This window comes from Polistes canadensis, unplaced genomic scaffold, assembly GCF_001313835.1.
Source record: "Polistes canadensis isolate GaletaPanama2010 unplaced genomic scaffold, ASM131383v1 scaffold_27, whole genome shotgun sequence".
Lineage (NCBI taxonomy): Eukaryota > Metazoa > Arthropoda > Insecta > Hymenoptera > Vespidae > Polistes > Polistes canadensis.
The window spans coordinates 414,389-436,459 of NW_014569574.1; the positions used below are offsets into that span (position 1 = coordinate 414,389).

The 22,071-nt window shown below is 29.4% G+C and overlaps 5 protein-coding genes across 5 annotated transcripts in view; 2 read left to right on the top strand and 3 right to left on the bottom strand.

Moving 5' to 3' along the window:
- Positions 1-1,214: 1,214 nt before the first annotated feature.
- On the bottom strand, positions 1,215-5,026 carry LOC106783880 (late secretory pathway protein AVL9 homolog). The gene is made up of 9 exons (XM_014742842.1): positions 4,781-5,026; positions 4,330-4,527; positions 4,031-4,259; positions 3,760-3,949; positions 3,172-3,691; positions 2,937-3,071; positions 2,360-2,748; positions 2,200-2,288; positions 1,215-2,116 (listed from the first exon to the last, which is right to left on the bottom strand). The coding sequence occupies exons 1-9, from the start codon at positions 4,856-4,858 to the stop codon at positions 1,908-1,910; spliced, it is 2,037 nt and encodes a 678-aa protein (XP_014598328.1). The 5' UTR covers positions 4,859-5,026; the 3' UTR covers positions 1,215-1,907.
- Positions 5,027-5,448: 422 nt separating this feature from the next.
- LOC106783881 (SUZ domain-containing protein 1) lies at positions 5,449-7,532 on the bottom strand. Its single transcript, XM_014742844.1, has 4 exons — positions 7,254-7,532; positions 6,720-6,790; positions 6,441-6,639; positions 5,449-6,368 (listed from the first exon to the last, which is right to left on the bottom strand). The coding sequence occupies exons 1-4, from the start codon at positions 7,305-7,307 to the stop codon at positions 6,174-6,176; spliced, it is 519 nt and encodes a 172-aa protein (XP_014598330.1). The 5' UTR covers positions 7,308-7,532; the 3' UTR covers positions 5,449-6,173.
- Positions 7,533-8,212: 680 nt separating this feature from the next.
- On the top strand, positions 8,213-13,182 carry LOC106783917 (UPF0505 protein C16orf62 homolog). Its single transcript, XM_014742925.1, has 18 exons — positions 8,213-8,591; positions 8,681-8,768; positions 8,833-9,045; positions 9,111-9,273; positions 9,350-9,558; positions 9,638-9,768; positions 9,845-10,021; positions 10,101-10,445; positions 10,688-10,788; positions 10,896-11,077; positions 11,149-11,292; positions 11,365-11,528; positions 11,603-11,765; positions 11,838-12,030; positions 12,107-12,246; positions 12,346-12,507; positions 12,596-12,862; positions 12,948-13,182. The coding sequence occupies exons 1-18, from the start codon at positions 8,578-8,580 to the stop codon at positions 13,032-13,034; spliced, it is 2,943 nt and encodes a 980-aa protein (XP_014598411.1). The 5' UTR covers positions 8,213-8,577; the 3' UTR covers positions 13,035-13,182.
- Positions 13,127-17,863, bottom strand: LOC106783918 (4-aminobutyrate aminotransferase, mitochondrial). The gene is made up of 11 exons (XM_014742926.1): positions 17,763-17,863; positions 17,622-17,704; positions 15,891-16,018; positions 15,573-15,740; positions 15,401-15,487; positions 15,122-15,317; positions 14,874-15,046; positions 14,656-14,796; positions 14,420-14,577; positions 14,076-14,344; positions 13,127-13,988 (listed from the first exon to the last, which is right to left on the bottom strand). The coding sequence occupies exons 2-11, from the start codon at positions 17,677-17,679 to the stop codon at positions 13,873-13,875; spliced, it is 1,494 nt and encodes a 497-aa protein (XP_014598412.1). The 5' UTR covers positions 17,680-17,704; positions 17,763-17,863; the 3' UTR covers positions 13,127-13,872.
- Positions 17,864-19,848: 1,985 nt separating this feature from the next.
- The window catches only part of LOC106783873, a 9,405-nt gene continuing 7,182 nt past the window's right edge, over positions 19,849-22,071 (top strand). Inside the window, exons 1-2 of the mRNA XM_014742812.1 lie at positions 19,849-20,091; positions 20,426-20,576. The gene's annotated coding sequence lies outside the window, so the exon portion shown is untranslated. The remainder of the gene's footprint in view (positions 20,092-20,425; positions 20,577-22,071) is intronic.

Below are 22,071 nucleotides of genomic sequence, written 5' to 3' on the forward strand. Positions count from 1 at the left end.
TTTTTGAGAAATTGATAAGACCCGACCCTCCTGTATCAAAAAAAATATTATTGCATCTTTACACAATATTGTTGGAATAAATTCCAGGTGCTCAGAGACATCATATGTTAAAAAACAAATTTTTATATTTTTTTTAGACAAGAAGATGCAACTCGGCAATTGCTTTAAAAAATATCATACTAAACAAAAGTAAAGAGACTAATATTTACGAAAATTTCTTTTTAAACATCTAAAAATAGATAAAATGTTAAAATATAAAAGTTTTATATATTAATTTGTACGTGTGATAATTCTAAATAAGAAGTAAACAATTCATCAGATATGTCGCAAAATATCTCGAGTTGCTGATTTATCCGAGCGAAAACGGCCTCAAGTGCAAAGGGTTAATTTCTGGTTTTTGAATCAGCTGGACTTACACCTTGTTATTGTCCGAACACAAGAAAAGAGCGATAAACTGAAGGGATATACCTAAAACATGCGTAGAGTGCTTATCTGAAATACCGTTTTCTCTTTTTTCTTCTTCTTTTAGACTCCCCCACAGTATCAACAATCATATAAAGCTTTTGATCATAAAATCCCTCATAAACATCTGCACGTTTCAACATTTCAACGAAAATCCAACATTTGTCGTCTGTTCGATTCATATATAATTTAAAAAAAAATAATATTATTTTACTTATAAACGTACTCATTTGTTAAGATCATGTTACAAGGAAAATTGCAAATTACTTGAAAATATGTATTAAAATTGAATAAATAAAAACATCAGCCGATTAGGTGGTGTTTCCTTCCCCCCGTATGGAAACATAGTTGCAACCCAGGATTTGGGTTACGTGGCGATCAACGTGTTAATGTTTTCTATATATAAAGATCATAGTATACACGTAAACTACATTTATATTTGATTAACATTAATTTAAAAATAAATAAATTAAAAAATACTTAAGGATCACAATGGTTTTACGTTATTTAAATATAAATGTAAATTTTAAAATAATCTATACACATATATATATCTCTCTTATAACTCAACGTATTTACTTAAAATAAACATCACAATTATTCAGTGTTTTCGATTGAAAGTATAAAGGAAAAATAAAATTATTTTTTTCTTTCTTTTCTTCTTTGTTTGTTTGTTTTGGCAAAATAAAATGAAAAATGATATATTGTAAAATAGTAATATATAAAAAAAAAAAATATTTCAATCGACGGATTAATATTACATCTTGTAAATGAATATTTTTCGAACGAATATATCTAAAAACTCGTCTCTCACGTTTTATATACAAAATATAACGATACAGGTACTTTTCAAGTGAGATTTATATATAAATCAAAAAAGATGTATTTAACAATGATTCTAAGTATTTTATATTTACTTTCTATGTTTGAAGAAGTTAGATTTATATCATACATAAACAAATGTACATAATAAGGTTCATGGTTTGTTTTTTTTCTTTACTGCGAGCTAATTTACGAAACAAACATGTATCTACGGTGTGAATTATACATGCTATCGGAAAAAGTTTATGATCAGAAATACGTCTACACTTTTATATACTAAAGCATTTCCTTATTTTTTTTTTATAAACATTACGTCCGTTGTTACTAAAAATGTTATGATTCGAATATGTGTTCTGTACACGAATAATGATTTTTTGAGCATGTATGTATATATGCATGTATGTACGTATATTCGTTGAATTAACTTTTTATGTATGACCGAGAAAAAAGAACTGTTTCTGTGATAATATAATCAAAATTTGATACCTATCACAGTACTTACTGAATTTTCCAGATTCCTCGAAGAAATAGTCTGTCGTCAATCTTAGAATGCTTCTGCTCTTATAAATCAGATTTAAAAAATTGTTATTTTTAACCATAAAGTAATCTTAGAGTTTCTTCTATCAATCTACGGTCGTTATTACGTCTGTATTATTAGCTTGAATAGTTAAGTCTTCATTGTCAGTTGGCGTTTTTTCGATAGTATTTGAAAGAGTGGTCTGATGAATATTCGAAGCTTGATTATCAGTCTTCATTTCATCTATTGTTTGTGCTGTCGTTAACGTACTCCACCAGTTAGAAAAAGCTCCCTTAGCTTGCGAAATTGCACCACCTTGCATTACAAAAATATTGAATATTTTATTTAAATAATATTGTTGGTTAGAATTTCCGATAAAAGTTAAGAACTTATCTTACCTACGGCTTTTCCAGTAGTCGCGACCGCTCTTCCCGTTGAAAGCATTGCTTGATTGAGTTTCCTACCACTTTCAGTATTTTGCATAGTACTATAATGAAAGAGTAACAAATAAATTAATAATATAAAATTAATGAACATTGCATTATTTGACTAACTTACTGCGAGAAACGTAATTTCATATCTTGAACGGATAATTGACCAGCAAAAGGATGACCAGGTTCAATATTATTGATTTCCGGTTTATTCAAGCTACTCCACATTTTGTAATTATTTGTCATACGCCAAGCAGCCATGAACGTAGAATTAAAATGATCTGACTGTCGCGTATCTTGCTGGATCGAAGTACGCAGCATACTTAAAAGATACACTCGAAATTGAGTTCTAATCCACTCATCTCCACCTTCCCATCCAACTCCATCCAAGAAAATATCTTTCCGGGGTTCTGAGACATGTCTAACTATATAATCTGCAAATCTTAGATCCTCAGTAGTGAGATGTAATTGTCTTCTCAATTCTGGATCAGTAGCTTCTATTCTTGTGTTTTCGACCTTCCATAAATAATACAAAATAAAATCGCACGTGTTTTTGGATTTATCACTGAATTATGACATTGAACTAAAATATGTACAGTATTATATATTTTGTAAGAAATACTAAGCGCGTTTTATACCTTCTTACCTAAAGTCCAATAATAATATCGAACGGTTAATTAAACAAATGATTTTTCTCGACTCACCTCGATTAAAACATCGATCAATTGTTTTTTTTGTTTAAATAAAACGTTCGTCGCTCCAACTACGTATCCTCTAACATTAATATCTCCTAAGAGATCTAAATATGGTAAAGATAAATATGGTAGACAAAGGTATCCCTTGAAAATAAAAAACGAATTTCATTACAAGTTATTCTGCAATTAAACAAACTATATGCCGACTTTAATTGACTTTTTAAATACAAATTGTTATCTGTACCTTTGTAAATAAACTCAATGGCATTCCACATTGTTCTGGATTTATATGCGCTATTTGAGTTATATTGTTGGTCAATCTTGCATCAGATAATGCATCATTACTCGTATCGCGTGGCAAACTATTATCGGCATCACCCATGCCTAAAGTAATCGTATTAACACTATGAACTCTGTGTACATTGTCATTTCCTTTTGGCGAGTACTTAGAATTATTTTCTTCATAACTTTCAGTACACTCTTGTGCAGATTCTACTACATCGATAATTTTTTCATTTAAATTTTCGTTATTATTTTTTTGTATGGTCATATTACCAAACGCGTCCAGACATTTTCCTTCCATAGTTTCAATAGTTTTATTATCATTTATACATAAGGAATTTCTATTAGAGTTATCGTTAATATGAGTAAGATCTGATATGTTCTCCTTTATAATATTTGTGGTAGTTAAATTAGAATCGATACTATTTAATGCAATTTCTTCATCATCAAAAGTTGGTATGGGAGACATAGGTCTGGATGGTCTATTAGAACAAAAAATTGTAATAGAAGTACAAATTGTATATCAAGTATATGAATTCATTTAAAATACCTGACACAAGCTGCTTGTTGAAGACCATGTTCAATCATGCCGGGATATAATGAAAGTAAAGTTAATATTGTGGCACATAATGGCTGTACAGGTGATTGATAAAAGACTACTCTTTTTTCCAGTAAAAGTAATTTAAATAAAAGTAGTACTTTATGGCGAAATTGTAATATAAAATCTCTGGCGGATAGACCTACAAGTAATATTGTCATTTAAATATATAAATGTACAATTTAGTTAATATGCGCGAAAATAAATTTCAATAGATGGTTACCAACAAATACTTGAGGCGGTATTTGACTTTCGCCACTCATACATGAATTAAGATGACGATAAGTGTCTTCTAACAACGATACTTTACTAAAATCTCCTTCCTCGAAATATGCATGCGTTATTAATGCCATCTTCACTTGAATATGACCATAAAGTGGCAAAGTACTTAACACGCAAACTGACTTTTGTACTGTTCCTCTAGTTATATCTGAAGTTCGATTCTTTAATTTCTGTGAACATATTTATTTATATTCTATGCATAGTTCTCATATTAAATACAGATCTTTAGATTATAATTACCTCTACAGGAATTTGTCTAAAACAAGAGATACCATAAATGGTACGTTTAGGGTCATTGAGACTAGGCAAGTGAAAATAAACAGTATCTTCATCATAATTATGAGATCCATCAGGTAATGCTAAAGTTGGTAAGTACTTCCAACCAAGTGGACACTCATTTGGTGCACCTGGTACCAACGGTGGAAAAGAGTATTCGACCTATGCGTTTAAAAAATATTAAAATACAGGTCAATAAACAATATGTATGTGTGTATATAATTTACATAAATTTTAATTTATAATTTTCAAACCGGACACAACATTAACTTTGCCACTGTAATTATCGTCAAAATAACATAATTTATATTAACAAGGAATAATCTTAAAAATGAACGGATTGGGAATTATCAATAAGGTTTTTTAAAACCTATCAAATAAAGGTTATTAATTTTGACAGAAGAGATCCGCTTACTTGACATCCTTTTTTATGATGAAATCCAACGACTATGACATGAAGGATTGGTCCAGCTGATTCAGCCATATTTTTCATATAATTTCAGACGAATAGAAATCTTTTGAATTTATATTGAAGAAATATTTATTGTTGCAACGAATTTCTATGTTTCATTTCAAAATTGTTAAAACACCCTTTCGTACGACGGGTGACCGAGGAACCGATAGCAGACGCACGATTTGACATGCGCCATGATATACTATAATATGTCTAGCGTGATTTCTATACACTCAAATGTTGCCAACATTGTAAATTTAAACTTATCTAAACTATTGTATGCACATGTTTTTATCATACAATTTACAGCGCCATCAATTCTACCAAACAATAAGAATCCTTGTATTATTCCCAGCATTAATATCAATTTATACCAAACAATGTTGAGATATTTGTTTGCTAAATGAACATAATTTTATTGTTATTACATATATGAAGATGTCGCAGATAATATTATTGGGGAACAATAAATGATGATCGATTAGTTCTTTTTTGTATATCGAATTTTTAAACAATTGCATCCCACGTTATTTCATATATTCATATATTATATATATTCAGTATACTTATGAATTACTTACAAATATTATTAGGGAGGGTAATAGTATAGAAATTCGATGCTGAACAATTCTCGTTGAATTATTTTATATATAAACAATTTACGATTACAATTCGATAGTTATATAAACAATATTTAAGATAATATTAGTTCGTCGTCAACATAAGAATGTTTATTTTACACCTACGTACAGCTATCTACAGAAATAACTACGAAAATAACGTGTAGGTAACTCTCTGTTACTATTATAGGTCAATTATAATATTTAAGAATTATTACAAGGCTGGAGAGTAAAATATAATTTGATAGCATGTTAAACTTCGTTTTTATCTGTTCTTTTTTTATTTCCGTCTAGCATATATGTCAGAATTATTCATTTAATTTCAATTTTTATAATCTCTCTCTTTTTTTTTTGGGGTCTTTTTTAAAATCTTTTCTTTGAATCCCGTTTCTTTTTTCTTATTTCTTTCCAAATAGGATTCTTTAAAATATAGCAAACATTAACAAATCATAATATTAATTTTCGGCAATGAATATTATCACTGTTACAGTTACGCATCTTCACCGATAGAATATAATCTTGGGGATCGACGTGCGCGATCTCTATGTAATGACCTGCAGGGCACAGCTCTCGATGTGTTACGCTTAAGACCAATAGAGTTAAATTCTTGCAGTTGGTCAGGAACACAAAGCTGTTCTCTGCTGTCGGCCTCATAGCCGCCTCTCTTTCCCATGCCAAGAAGAAGGAAGGAGAGTAAAAAGATAGGTGATAAGGGCTGATCCCTGGAAGACATGCTACCTGCGTACATTAAATCCCTGAGTTCCATCTGGACCGATAGGCATACGAGTGACATTATTAGGAAGAGAACTACTTCCACCCGGTATCGAAAACTTTGGTTGAATTTTATTTATTTCTTGAATTAATTTTTCTTCTGGACTTTTTTCTTCTCCTAATATTCTTCTTCTCGCCTCTGCATACTCTTGTTCTCTCTAATTTGTTAAATTATATTTGAATTAATCTTCTCTCTATGAGTGGATATATATTTTCATTTTTACACATACCTGTTTCAGTGATTTTATTGGTTGTTTCGGTTTCTCTTCATTTAACATAGGACCATCGCCGCTACCCTGAGAATCTCTTGTTGGTCTTTTCAATATCTTAACTGTAGGCTTTGGCGGTACATACTGAGATCTCACTCCATCTTCACCCAAAATGATCATTCTTGTACTATTGGTATTATCATTAGTAGTAGTCTTGAAACTGAAATAACGTAACGTAATGTATATATTTGTATGAAATATATATAAATACATCTATTAAAAATTATTTATCAATCATACTTAGGAGCTTCTATTTCTTCTAATGCTTCTACAGTATCCAGTTGAAGGACATCCAATTTTTTTTCAAGAACCTGCAATATTATATAATCATATTCATATTTACAAATATCATATTATTATCATATCAACAAACATCCATGTTTCATAAGAAATAAAATATATATGTGCATATTTACTTAACATATGTTTATTCGTTAACATTTGATTCTTAGTACCGTAGCAATAAAACTGGCAAGACATGTGAAAGTATTGATAAAATATTTTTCCAATTTCATTCCATATTTATCAAACATTTGGATAGATCATATCAGAACAATATAAAATATGAAAAACATTGATAAATTTATACAAATATATATAAATTTTATGTCGTGAATATAATACATAACGATAATTAATTTAATGATCACAATAAGTGCGCATCACAATTCTCACTTGAAAGATTTTATGTGCAAAATAGGTTAACATGATTACTTAAACATCTTTAATTAGATAGGAAATATTATTATAAAGATATCTTAGTAATAAACCTACCCCTGGATCATCTATATCTTCCCAACTTTCTAAAACATCATCTATCGCTGACATCTCACAAATTTTAAATGCTAATTTTTGACTTTCACAAGTCAAGCCCAAGATATCCGATAGCACGAACAGAGCTCGAACCTTTCAAGGAAGTAGAGGGTGTTGGAAAGTTCGTCTTTTTTTGTTAGTACAAATATTATAGTGGTATTTTAAATCAGATTAGCCACCCAAAAACGTTCAATTTTTCCTAGATGAACGTTTCTATCTGAAATATTTTCTTATTCAATAGACTATTTTTATCACCAACTATGTATTTAAATATTATGTAATGTATATATATATATATTTTTTTTTTTAAATGTGTGTATATATATATATATTTATATGTGATGTATATAATTCTAACACTAGTCAAATCAAAGTCAGTCAAATTCGGGAGGGAGTAACCGCCATTTGTCGAAATTGCCGACATTTATTTTTTACTATCATACAAAATAATTACTTTAAATTATTTCTTATTATTTATGAAACGAATTATTATTAATTTTTATTTTTTTAACTGTACAATTAATAAATATATTAGGAAAATTTTTATTCGTTTTAAAAAAAAAATTTCGCTTTGTATCTCAAAAATATCTTAAGTTTTCATCTAGAAATTATCCCCACCACCGAAAATTATCGGTTTCGAATTAGAATATTTATTAAAAATTAACGATTAGTATCTTTGAATGTGTGAATTTGATAACAAATAATTCTCTTTGTCAATACTAATAATATAAATTATTTTCAGACACAAATGGAAAATGTTTCATTTAATTTACCGACTGGTTTTACGTCCTGACTCCCGCATTTTTTCAATTTCAACCTTTGACAGTAGATATCACTGCAGTAGCATTTGTATATCATGCGTACTTCAGCTGTCATTGTATTTGATTGGTAAAATATAGTAGTTTATTATATTTTTTTGATTAATTTATTGTAAAATAATATGATATTTGATGTAATTATTTAAAGTTACGAATATAGATAATGATACATGAAAAAGTTATTTATATGGGTGATAAGATAATTTTATCTTCTAGTAATGTCACTCGTTTATCACCAATGAATTTTGTACATTTCCTAATTACTGAACAATTTATATACATCAATGTACTGGACAGAAACAATTATTAATTGTTGCTGTTTCAAATATTGTTATTATTATTATTTAATGTTGTAAAAACATCACTCAAATTTGAATTATAATTAATTGTGCGTGTAACACATTTCAATCAAGATTATTATTCACTTTTTATATCAAAGTAGGATATATAAATGAACAGAGAGCACAATGGAAATAGAATGGTTTGTATTTACTAAAAATTTATCAAATCTTTTTATTTTATATTACATTTCATTTTTTTATAATTAAATTTGTCATATATTTATTGTAGGGTAGCGAAACCAGTAGATTATGGATCTGTAAAATATGCTCGACTAGAAGAAGTAACTGAACATCCTCTAAAACCAGTTACAGTTACCGTAAGATATTTAAATAACAAATATTTTATTATAACAACATTTTTATGAAATTAATTTGTTGTAGTTAATCAATGGACGTAGCGGAGTCAGAAGAAATGTATTACGAAGTACAAGCACTGGTTCTTCAACGGGAACACCAACACCAACTCATACACCTTTACCAACAAATTTGTCTATGGATCCGTTAATGAGCCATTCTACTTTGGATGGTTCGGATCCACTCACCCAATTTGCACGAGAAGAGTTAGATCCTTTATCTAAAATGGCTGCGGATGAGGTAATTTGTATGATCATTTGTTATAAAATGAATAGAAAGATTTAATTAATTAATTTTCATTGCAGTGGGATTACTCTTGCGTTACAGCAGTTCCTGGTAAAAAGCCTAGAGATACTACGGATGAATTAGTCGAGCCATGGTTGGCTAGACGCAATGCTATTTTAAGTAAATATACTACATCGGAAAAATTATCGATCGTTACTAGTTTTTTGTCAGGAGGAGAAAAAGGTACACATTTACCATTCATCTTGTAACTTGTATCAGATTTTTTAATACTGCGGTATTTACAATTTAATTATTTTAGTTCTGGTCAAAGTACAACCAAGTGGAACAATGGTTGATAAAGTACGAACAAGATTAGAACAACTGGATGATTTTGAAGAAGGATCAGTTAGACAAATGTTAGATTTGTCGCAGCAGGAGTACACTGCTAGGATCGAACAATTAAATAATGAATTAGTACAAGCATGGCATTCCGATCAAAGGGTTAAAGCATTGAAAATTGCGATTCAAGTACGATTTTTTATTTTTTTAGATATTATTTTAATGAAAATTACACTGGAAGATTAAAATTAAATTTGATTTTTTTCAGTGTGCTAAATTATTAGTGGATACATCTGTAATGGCTTTTTATCCTAGCAAATTTGTCTTGATCACAGATATTTTAGATATTTTTGGTAAACTTGTTTATGAAAGATTGAAGGTCAAAGCTGAATATTTTAAGTTAGTTTTACTATTTATTCCATTTTGTTAGAATTAAATTCAGTTTATCATGTATTTTTTAATTATAATTTTATAGACCAGGAAGTAAAGTACCTACAAGCTTGCCCGATAATTTTACGCCAAGTATGGTTCCGGAAAATGCAAAAGAAACGTGTCGTAATTGGTTTTATAAAATAGCATCAATAAGAGAATTAGTTCCAAGACTTTACGTAGAAATGGCAATAATAAAATCTTATAGCTTTTTAACAACGAGGTAAAATGATTTACTAATATTTATCATAGTAATCATTTTAAGTAATATGATATTAAAATCAGCTATATTTTACTTTCAGTGAATTTCATACAGCTCTGTTACGCATAACTCGAATGATAAGAGGAATTGGGAATCCCTTGATAGCTGTCTATGCTAGATGTTATTTATGCAGAGTTGGACTTGCATTAAACAAAACCTCAGATTTCGAATTCGCAAAAGAAAATCTTTATGATTTTCTTTTTACATATCATCAATTGTTTGGACAATCAGTAAAGCTCGAATTAGCTAAACAAAATATGACTTTGCATTCATATTTAAATCTTTATTTACCTGCATTAGATTGGATTTTACAAGTCCTGGTAGCAACAGCTTCAGATAGCCTTTTAGAGGAAGTTCTTTCTCGATGCAAACAACAGACCAAAAGGTATTTAATTTATTTTATTATTTTAACCCTTTGATTACTAACAACTCCTATAGGCGTCCGATGGAAGTCGCTCTATTGATGCGAACAGCGTTTATAAGCGCTCCATGCGAAATCTTTGCCTATAGCAAACAAAGCAATTGTTGTGTTTTCTTTCTGAATGTTCTGCAGTCAAAGGATTAACGTTGCTACATTATTTTAATTCTATTTAATAATTTGTTTCTATTGTTTCTGGTTTGTTTTAGTTCTTTATTGCTAAACTCTGTGTTGACAGCATTCAAACCAGTATACATTGCTGTGCGCGCTATGGATTTTGTTAATTTAATAGCAGAAAGTGAAGATGATGGTAATGAGCGAGATAAATTACACCATTTCAAGTAATGTAAATAGACTATTATTTTTTAATTAAATAGATATTTTATTAATCTTTTTTTTTATTTCATTATCTGATAGGATACCCACAGCATTTATTATACAGAAGTTTAGGTGAGTGTCTCGTAAAAGAATCTCCACCGAAAGAGGACTGCCAAGCTGTTCTCCAAATAATATGGAAATATATCAGCGAACTCAAAGATCCTACCAAATTTATGCACTGCATTGAAATTTGGATACAATTCACGGTTCTGCACTTTTCTGTAAGTCATACAATTTTTTTGTTAAAAATGTAGAATTAAATATATGATATAATTTATATTATATATTCAAGGTCAACGAATTGAATATGTTTCTTGGACAAATAATCGATCGTCTTAGTCCAAATAGAACCTTCGAGCACTATTATCCGCAATTGCAAACGGTTGTAGAAAAGATAGTTGCTTATACTCAGGATTTTGAATCTTTACTGGCTATGGTAAATAAAATATTTTTTTGTATACATCAAATTTTATTATAAATTCACAATAAAATTTATATTTCATTTTAGGATAACTTCCTGCCATTGATAGATTTGTTCCACAAAGAAAGTATTAGAGTCGAGGTTTGTAAAACTATCATAGAAGGTTTAAGCAATCAGAACAGTCCTATTACAGATCCAATTATTATAAATGCTCTGATGTTTATCGCTAGAATAATGCACGATTCTGTTAGGTGTGTATTATTTGTTATAAACAACGTATCATTCGTTATTTATATTTCTTATGTCTATTAATTAATGATTGCAGTGCTTTAACCGTCGAAGATGAAAAACGTCAAATAGGGCAATTGATTTGTGGTCTAGTGCAACGAGTTGATTATGGTCGGGATTTCGAAAAGCAGCTTAACTTTTATGTTGAAGCTAGAGCAGCTTTTCCTAATTTGGATAGCGTTCATATACAACTCATACAGGTAAACAAAATATTTAATAATTTGTATTTAAAATAATTCAAGTATATTTATAATAATTCTTTATATTTTTAGTGTGTTAATAGATTAGCTGTGGATACAAGGAAAATAATTCGTGGACATCATACTAGAAGGACTTCAGCTTTTGTACGTGCATGTGCAGCGTTTTGTTTCATAACCATTCCGTCATTAACTTTAGTACATATTCGTTTACAATTATACTTGTTGTCAGGACAAGTAGCACTTTTGAACCAATGTTTGGGTCAAGGTAAAATACAATTTTATTTAAATCCTATTTTATTCGTTTATCAATTTTTAAAATATATATCTTGTGTTTTTATTAGCCGATGCTTGTTTCAAAGCAGCGTTAAGCTTGGTTCCGGAGATGCCTAAAACTATAGACATTGATGGGAGACAAAAAAATTCACAACCATATCTATTGTCGTATCTATCCAATTTTCTGTCCACGTTATTGGTCGTTCCGGTTAGTATTTATTTATTATTATTATTTACAGATTAAAAATATGTATATTAGATAAAAGTTAAATTTTTTGATAAAAAGCAAATATTTTAAATACAATAGGACAGTCCAGAACATGGTGTTTTATATTTAATGAGAGGGTTGCTCAATGCTGTTCAACGTTGTTGCGACGAAAGTACCTCAACTAAAGCATATTTATATTTACGTGTACTTGATCTTCTTTCAACTGTGACGCAAGAGAATTATCCCTATCATATAGACAAGGTAATTTATATTTTTCCATATACGATCTTTTGTTTTAAACATATTTATACAAAAAGAAAACAAAACTACAAAATAGATTCTTTTTTAGGTCGATTCCAATGATAAACTTTATGGATCTGATCAAAAGTTTTTAGGAGAAGTCAACAAAATATGTTCTAAAATAATGGAAGAAATACTGAATCATTTGAAATATCTCGGATCCAGTGATCAATTGGATAAACAATCCATTCTCGCGTTAGAACTTTTCAATCGTTTTATTATAAGAGCAGATTTACGTCAACCAGCTTTAGCAAATATTGCTGTCAATCTGTGGAATTTGTCTCAACGGCATGGTTCCGTTGATCCTAAAGTTAAGGTATTTAAATTTTTGATATTTTCATTCTAAATACTATAGACTTAGATATTGAAACCAATTCATTAGAATCTACTTTTTTTTTTAGATAAAAACTATAGCATATATGATGCAAAAAATGCATTGCCAGGAATACGAACATTTCGCCGAGATTCTCAAAAAAATGAATAAATAGATACTAATAAAGTAATTTTTTGGATCTAATTGTTATACTTATAGAATATTCAAAATTCCACGTTGGGAGAAAAATGAAAGATAGGCGTAGGTTTTTTTATATGCTTAACAGAATTTATTGGCAGTCATTTGGAAGACATGTTGCTGTTGCACGATAGATTTTTTTGAAAATTTTTTACGTATTGAAATTAGAAAAAATTCATAATTTAAATCGAATAATTATTCAAACTATATAAGTAAGTTAAGAATGTATTATTAACTATTTAATATAAATTAACTTTAAACGATACAGCCAAATAATATTACGATATATATATATAAAGTTAAAATTACAGGAACAAATGTTTTGTACTATCGTATATTAAAAATTGTTATTAAAATGTGTTGTTTGAACTTGAACGTTTGATAAAAAATACAATTTTCTATCAGTTCTATGCGAAATAATAAAACAAATATAGAAACGTAATAAGAATACATTGCATATATAAATGCGAATAATAAAAAAAGAATAATTATAAGAAAAATATGAATAATAAGATTCAAATGCGTCAAGTCAATGAGAAATTAAAACGTTAAAATGTTAAGTGGATTAAAAATTAATTGTAATAAACTTTTGACCAATACTGATTATATCCGATTAAATAAATTCCTGATGTTATTATTATTAATATCGATAATAATTAAATACGATAATAAAACTGCCATAGAAAAATATGTCGATTATCCAACGATAAACTTTGTAGAAGTTTTTTTTAACAAATTATTTAAAAATTTAACTATAATCTATGGAAGACGTGAGATTAAACGCGAATTGAATAATAAATTCGCATAAGATTCTTTTAAGCTTTTAAAACTGAACGTAAACCGTCCAAAAATATATCAGCATGATATTCCGTGAATGTTAATGCTGGTCTTAATCTTACAGCTTTGGCACCACATCCACCTGTTTGTATACCTGTTTACAATGGAAAAATACATTTCAGTACGAGAAAGAAGATAAGTATTATTAAAAAAAATAAATGGAAAGATTGTTCTCTGTTACCTTTAGCTAATAATCTTTTGATAAGAGCATCACGACTATCAGACGTTTTACAATCAAAAGCTATAAATGTTCCACGACCACGAACGGAATTGATTATCGTAGAATTTTCATTTTGTAGAGTATTCAATTCCTTCAACAAGTAATTTCCTACTCGGTTGACTTGTTTCAAAAGATTATCTTTTATTATGGTGTCTAATACTACTTCAAGTAATATCAATTTACTTGGGTCACCCATCCACGTGTTGAACACACGATAGGACTGTTTTGGTCTGCGATAAGAACAACAAATTATTAATTCAAATAGGATAATTGAAAATGGTTATATGAAAATAATGATTTCCTACTTTAAATCTTCCCGATGAAAATAGCCACCCAATTGCATTTTCTTACTGAAGGTCACTAAATCTGGTGGCGTATTTAAATTGAAGTGTTCGTGACACCACATTTTCCCGGTTGGTCCACCACCGGTTTGCACTTCGTCAATGAGCAAAGCTATTTCATGCTAAAAAAAAACATACTAAATTGATGATAAAACATGAAGTAATTAGTTGTAATGTGATTAGGATAAAATCAATGGTACTTTAGATGTAATACGACGAAGTTCTTGAAAGAATTCAGGAGACGCATGGTTGTCACCACCTTCCGATTGAATTGGTTCGATTATGACACCGGCTACCGGTATTTTCTTTTCAGTCTTGTATTTTTCGATTAATTCTTCGACCTACCATTGACAAACAATAATTAAAAAATTATGTTTTATTAATTTTTAATTGGTAAGAATATCGAAAATGTCGATACCTCGGCCAAACAACGTTTGTCCTCTTCTTTATTTTCACGAATATTTTCTTCCAGAGGATATTTGTACTCGGGAAACGAAGCTATTGGCCAATCAAATGCTGGTATATCCATCTTGTGTATATATTTACTATGCGTCGTTGATAACGAGCCCAAAGTTCTACCATGGAATGCACCTAAAAGTGAATGAAATCATATTTAATTATAATTCATTTTTCCAAAAAATGTTGTTTGTGTGTTTTGGCATATACCTTTGAAAGACATGATTGAATATTTAGGAGAACCAGGTGATAAGTTCATCATACAAGTTTCCATTTCTTCTTTGGTAAAAGATGCTCCTTTGCGTTCTTTTTCTGCATACCACATGAAAATATTTTTGAAAGCATTCTCGTTTGAACAGGAACCACACATCATTGTCGTAATTTGTGTTAATCCTGGGGGAGCGATCTACATTTTCAAATCTTTGTTTTATTTCGTTCTCGTGTGTCATTAATTATTCAATTTCATTGATTCATTCATTAATCGTTTACCTCTTTCCTAAGAAAAATTTTTTTCAATCTGCTAGGCCATTCTTTTCCTGGGAATACACCTAACGCAGGCCTGTTGACTATAACTTTCTATAACAAATTATTTACAAATCTTCCATTAAACTATCCAACAATTTTATTATTTTCTTTTTTTTTCTTTTCGTTTTTTACTTACTTGATTTATCGGATCAGTGAGAGCATTCAACATAGCTGGATGATTGTAGCCTAAAGGTATCGACGAAATTTGCATGTAAACGTCCAACAATGTGTTCCCATCTACGTCCGTTATGAAATTGCCAGAAGATTTATCATAATCCGCAAAAAATTGGACCGAGGACGCTTGCTGTGAAATAACAAATTTGATATTAAAATTACTTCGTCAATTTTATTATTATTATTATTATTATTATTATGTTACGTTATATGAAAGATAAAAAAAAATCTTTATACAAATTTTATATTAATTTATTAAAGATCATTTTTGTATAAATACCTGCATCGAATTTAATTCCTGAAGCAAACTTCGCGAACGTGGTCCAGGTATTTCTGTCGTAACTACCGGTTCTTTTGGTTCTCTCAATGCTGATCCAGTCAAACATCTTTTCCAATGGGTCCTCTGGCCTGTAATAATAACAAAAAAAAAAATCCTCTTCAATCATTTCCAAAAATATACCACGGTAATAACTGTATTATTAATTGTAAGATATACAATCTTAATGTCTTCAATCTCTATCAAGTTTTAAAATAATTGTATATTAAAAATATTGAAGTTACAGTATCATTAAATACAAATTTGCTTGGTTGGGTGATTAAAAGATTGAGAAGTTTTGACCTGGTAAATAATAAAATCAAGATCAATATCTTGGTTTTTCGAGTTTACATTCTTATCGATCGAATTCAAAGCTCGATGAGATACAATATCACGTAAATATATTCAGTGAGATAGAGAGGACTCAGGTCGATTTTAATCATATCATTCGAGAGCATTTGTTCGACCGACCAAACGATTACTTTTATTAATGCCAGTTAAAAGCAATTGCTTCAACTATCTAAGCATTATAGCTTTTATACTATATGTTATAAATAAGATATATGTTTTAACTATAATCTCAAATTAATAAAAATAATCTCTCACTAAATTGATTTAAATTGAAACATTAAATTATTTTTTGTCTCCTAAATTTGAGAACATTAAACATAATTGTACATTAATATTTATTTAAATATATTCGACAAAAGTTTATATATTAATATTATTATTATTATTATGCGAGAGAATATATCAAATGTTATAGAACGATAATGTTAATAGATCGAGTTAGTATACAAGAAAATATTTATAAAACTTAAATATTTGGTGTTTGAATATTTCGAAATACGTTATTTCTCGTACGATTGAAAGAAAAGTTTATTATCGTTCATTGATCACATTGAGACAATTTGTAGGAAATTTTCATAACGAAAGTCTCAGATAAGATAAAAGTGATCTAAGAGATTCTCGAGATATTACAAATACCCTCGCGAATATGATACACAAAATATTTATACTTGTTTACATTGCAACTAAAAGTAATTACGTTTATCAATTGATAATCAAGAGTGCTAATAGTTTAATCATCATAGGAATTATTTTCTTTTCGTTCGAGTGTATTATCTTTTAATTATTATAAGATAATTGAGTAAAAGAGGGAGAAAAGTTTTATGACGTACTGATTGTTTGGATTCTAATCTTATGTTTTCATATGATCACTCTTGTTATTTTTTTTATTTCGAAATCTCACGATAAACGATTCATTTTCTATTTACGTTTGCAATATATATTTGAAATTGACGCGAAAATTCTTGAAGGATGTGTATTCGATCGATCGAAACCTACACCGGAAAGCCTTTGAGTAGGTCAAGTTTTCACGGAACTAAAGTTGTATCTTTTGATAAGAAAAATTAAGATTATTAATTGTTCAATCGTCATTCACACAATACTATATTTATCAGTTACTTTGTAGATAATTTTCATGAAATATTTAATACAAAAATGTTCAAAATTTTCCAATAGAATTTGAAATTAATTTTTCTGATCACACATCCTCATATTATAAATCAAAGAAATATATTATAAAAATTATATATTTTTTATAAGTTTGATCGACCAAATACAGATGACACAAAAAGGGGGAAAGTTTTATAGATTTAAAGAGAAGATAGACAATTAATTGATAATAATTACCGCTGAGAAGGAAACAGCGTGCTAGAGGATGAACAGACTGCCACTTGTTAACGAGCATTCCTTATCAGTTGTTCTCTGCAGATCTTCGAATTCCAATAATTTATATTTCTCAAGTGAGAAAATTAAAGAGAAGAGATTTACCGTTTTCGAAATAATATTTAACACTCTCCAGGTCGTATCGCAATGAGGGATGGATCCGTACTGATGGATTTAGTCCGAGGACTATCCGATTGTACAAGCCGAGAGGACTCGATCTTTCACGAACACGTACACCGAGTATCTCTACGATTATTAAAACGTTGACTCTAATGCGCCAGCGCCAGCTTCGAATTTTATCTGCTTGTTCTTTGTACTTAATCGATATCAAAATTCAATGTTTTACGTGTTCGAGGATTTTGTATTTTGTAAATATTATATATATGTAGACTTTTCTTTTTCTAATATTTATGTTTAAAAGAGATTAGAATTAAGTGTGATCATTTGTTGTGATAAATTTATTTAATTATTGTTAAGTAATTTTAATAAAAAATTAGTAAAGCGATCGTAAGTCTTATAATATCATTCAAAATGGCGTCATTGGCGTGGATAAATCAACGTCCAATCAAATCGCGGCAGCCATAATGAATTACCCTCGCATTTGAATAAATTTGCGCTTATTAGTCGCTTATATGTGATTTATTATCAATTTTTTGGTTTAGTTTTGATTATTTATGTATTTTGTATATATTAGAAATTCATTATATCATGTGATTTGTGATTACGTTAATTATATATTTTTATAAATTAGTGTAATATATTATATACTTTAATATAATAATATATTTCTTTAACTTGAAGATATTTTCTCTTCGATATTACGTAGCATTAATGTTCGATACATTTATTTATTTGCAATAAAGAATATACCCAGATGTATGTACATTGCATACATACGTATATATCTATTTATTCAAGAAAGTAACTACGAGAAAGAAAGAGATAGATAAATGTAAGCAATCAAACTGTGTGACGTATTCCTTACACAAGTGTTCACCACTTTGTTTCGTTCACTTTTGAAAAGCAAGTTTGAATTTCTTGTCACGAATAGTAAGTATTACTGCTGCATTCTCGTCGATTGTCCAGTTATTGCGACGATAGTGAAAGTTCGAATTCGGACTTTTTCTTAAAACATGCCTTACCTATTCCAAATTTGAGTATCGGAAGATCAAAAATAGACTACGGATTAAACAAAATATTAAAATTAATTGGATCATAGATTTGATTTAAAATTAAAATATTTTGATTTTCATAATTATTGTATACAACGAATAAACAAAAAAATTGTTTCAAATGTTATGAAAAATAGTTGATGACAAAAATTTATTTTAATTGTGTGTATGTATTTTAATGATTATAATTAGTTGCAGATAAATTTGACGAAGTCACTGACAGAGAAGAAAAGAATACAATAAATAAGATTCATTGGAATATATTGAAAAAGGTATTAACGATTTTGTTGACTCCTTCAATAAGCCATACATCACTCCTCTGTTTTCTGTCCAGGTTCCAAAAGAATCGTATTCGTAAGACGTAAATTTCAATTATCATAAGTAGGCATAACAATATTTACTACGCTCTTGACACCTTTTCGATGCAAAAGTCAATTTATCGAGCATCGTTCCTCTTAGCGAGAAACCATTTGTCATCCACTGATTGTTCGTTTAAAGTTATGTATTTATGTATGTACATATGTATGTATCTATGTAGTATATAACAACGAATGCACCGGACGCGTCTCCTTCCATATTTGGTTTCGTAGAAGCTTTCATAGCGGTATCAATCAACGAAATTTCTTTTATTTAAATTTCATTAAATTTTAAATTAACATCGAAGAGGTAGAGATTTTTAATAAAAACAAAAAAAAAAAATGTCTACCCAATTCTCCACTCTTCTTTCAAGGATAATTTATAATTTGTTTCTGTCATATATTCCATGAATGATTGTTTCCTTTTTTATATAGTAAACCATTAAATTTATTTCTTACGAAACCTTGTTTAATACGATAATAACAGTATACTAGTATGATTTCAGGGAAAGTAGATCGATCGAACGATTTAAAAACTCGTGAGAAGAAAAACAAACAAAATAAAAGAAGACAAGAAAAAAGAAGAAATGCAAGTCCTCCTCCACCTCTTCCTCCTCCTCCTCCTACTTGAAATTGAATTCTATTTCTTTCTCGAATCAGTAGCAACAATCTTCTTGTGTGTATACCTTCGGAACCACACCTTCGTCTTTAATTTTTCAGGGTGGTGGTAAACTGAAGTTTTTCGGCGGTCACAGGGTCCGCGCAGAGACCGACGCGCATATTATTCATTCGCGCGAACGCATTCGACTGGGTTCATCCGTTCGTGAACCATCGAGACCACTTCAGTCTGTGTACAGTCTGCAGTCTTCGAACATCCTCCTTCGAAAATTTATCCTTCAATTCCGAGTACTTATTTATATTTTTAAAATCAACCTAACTATAATCATATTTTTCATATTCATTTTATTATTAATTTTTTGTTCTCTTTACTCATTCCTGTCAATTCGCGTTTGTTTATAATTGATCACACAAACTCACTCGTAATTAAATTTTAATTAGTCATATATATGAATTTTATATTCGGATTATTATATTTGATCTGAAATTTGATCGTACTCGTTTACGTGTTTATTTGCACTTACATTGTATTTCATTTGTCCATCCTATTTCTTTTTTTCTTCGATTATAATAATCATTTTGTACGATTATATTTAGAAATAAAACTTTGATTAACCGATAGGAAAGAGGATCGAAAGAAGAGTAAATTTGGAAGGCTGCATTTGAAATTCTCGAGGACGCATCCTTGGATTGTTCGATTTCCAAGTTTGATTTTCACCTACTTCAAACGGCGGGCCTAAAAGATTGGTAGGCGACTCACGTGCTACTCACCGGTAAGTACGAGCACGCTTACGGTACCAATATACTTTTAAAGTGCTACCATTCATGACAGAGAGAGAGAGAGAAACAGCTGTTGTCAAAGATAAAACCGGAAATTTAACGATCTGCATCGTGAATTTTGTCAGATGCAACCGGTTCGTCGATTAAATCGATCATTTTTAACTGGTAAATCAAATTTATTGTTTCGATGATCTCGATGATCGATCAAAACACACAGGACGTAACCTAGGAAGTGCGATTTGCAAATTTTCGGATGCTGAAAGATGAATATTTTTCAACGAATTTCTCGATTCGGTCAAGTTACTTCTTACTCGAGGATACTTATATTTTTTTTTTTATTTATTTAAAAGAGATACCGAGTAACATATTAATGTTTGCAACCTTGGTCTCGGAGGATCAACAAATTCCATATCCTTTGTTCCTTTCTCTTGCTTTTGTGATTCCACCGGCATTTCGATATTCGAAACCGGTGCAACACCGGGTTAACCCGATTTCCTTCATTCTACTCCTCGAATATGTTCATAACCGGTATTAAATAATCATATTCTTACAAAATATGCCTACTTTTCTCTCAGAAAAGATTTAACATTTATCCTATGAGAGTAATTCCCATAAACTTCTAAACTTTATTATTTAAAACGAACAATATTGTTCGACATTTTTCTAATCGTCTTAGTTCTGTTTTTATTAACGAGATCAAAGGATTTAACATAATAAGAGTCAATAGTTTTCATAACAAACGATGAGTCATCAGGATAATCGTCTGATCGGCATCGTTACTGTTGTCAAATATCTATGCGAATTGAATAGATAATTACGTTTACAAGGTATACAATATTAACTTTCCGATTAAAACTTAGTCATGATTCTCTAAAAGACAGTAAGTAAGCGACACGTATATTTTCGATGGTGTTTTAGCGAATGTGACGACATCCATTGTTCATTGATACCTATCTTTTTCTTTTATTTTTCGTCTAACTTCTATTGTTAAAAGAGAAAAAGTAGAAAAAGAAAAACTTACTGTACGTGTAGATAATAGCACATATCATGCATATTCAAGGACCTCAATGTGGAATTTCGTAGCTTTTTTTAAAGTATTCAGTAACTTGATTACCATTAGTTTTATTAATAGTAAACAATACTGGTTATTCAATAAATATAAACATAATTGAATATTTGTAGGTTCGCTACTACATTTTTTCCTAGCAGTTGAAAGTTAATAAAATTTATGAAAATTTAAAAAAAAGAGAGATTATATTGTTAATTAAGTAATTAAATTAAATATGCAAAAATATTTATACTTATAAATTTTAATTTATATAATAATAATTTGAAAGAAATTAATTGATTTTAGTTTTCCAATTGTTCGCGTTTTGTGGGCCTCTGTGGGCTCATCGTACAATTCGGACATCCATGAATACGACTTTGATTAAACAAATTCTAAAAAATGATATAAGAAAATATTAATTAAATATATTAAATAAAATG

What these genes read in the sequence shown, in the direction of transcription:
- LOC106783880 (XM_014742842.1), bottom strand. Translation starts at nt 4,858, where the DNA reads ATGAAAAATATGGCTGAATCAGCTGGACCAATCCTTCATGTCATAGTC. An exon ending in ATCATAAAAAAGGATGTCAA is followed by an intron (nt 4,528 to 4,780) that starts GTAAGCGGATCT and finishes TTAAACGCATAG; the next exon opens with GTCGAATACTCTTTTCCACC. An exon ending in ATGAAATTACGTTTCTCGCA is followed by an intron (nt 2,289 to 2,359) that starts GTAAGTTAGTCA and finishes CTTTCATTATAG; the next exon opens with TACTATGCAAAATACTGAAA.
- LOC106783881 (XM_014742844.1), bottom strand. Translation starts at nt 7,307, where the DNA reads ATGTCAGCGATAGATGATGTTTTAGAAAGTTGGGAAGATATAGATGAT. An exon ending in AAGATATAGATGATCCAGGG is followed by an intron (nt 6,791 to 7,253) that starts GTAGGTTTATTA and finishes ATAATATTGCAG; the next exon opens with GTTCTTGAAAAAAAATTGGA. An exon ending in GAAGAAATAGAAGCTCCTAA is followed by an intron (nt 6,640 to 6,719) that starts GTATGATTGATA and finishes ACGTTATTTCAG; the next exon opens with TTTCAAGACTACTACTAATG.
- LOC106783918 (XM_014742926.1), bottom strand. Translation starts at nt 17,679, where the DNA reads ATGCTCGTTAACAAGTGGCAGTCTGTTCATCCTCTAGCACGCTGTTTC. An exon ending in AAATTTTTCTTAGGAAAGAG is followed by an intron (nt 15,318 to 15,400) that starts GTAAACGATTAA and finishes TTGAAAATGTAG; the next exon opens with ATCGCTCCCCCAGGATTAAC. An exon ending in TTTCATCGGGAAGATTTAAA is followed by an intron (nt 14,345 to 14,419) that starts GTAGGAAATCAT and finishes TTCTTATCGCAG; the next exon opens with ACCAAAACAGTCCTATCGTG.
- LOC106783917 (XM_014742925.1), top strand. An exon ending in GTCAAAGCTGAATATTTTAA is followed by an intron (nt 9,769 to 9,844) that starts GTTAGTTTTACT and finishes ATAATTTTATAG; the next exon opens with ACCAGGAAGTAAAGTACCTA. An exon ending in TCACGGTTCTGCACTTTTCT is followed by an intron (nt 11,078 to 11,148) that starts GTAAGTCATACA and finishes TATATATTCAAG; the next exon opens with GTCAACGAATTGAATATGTT.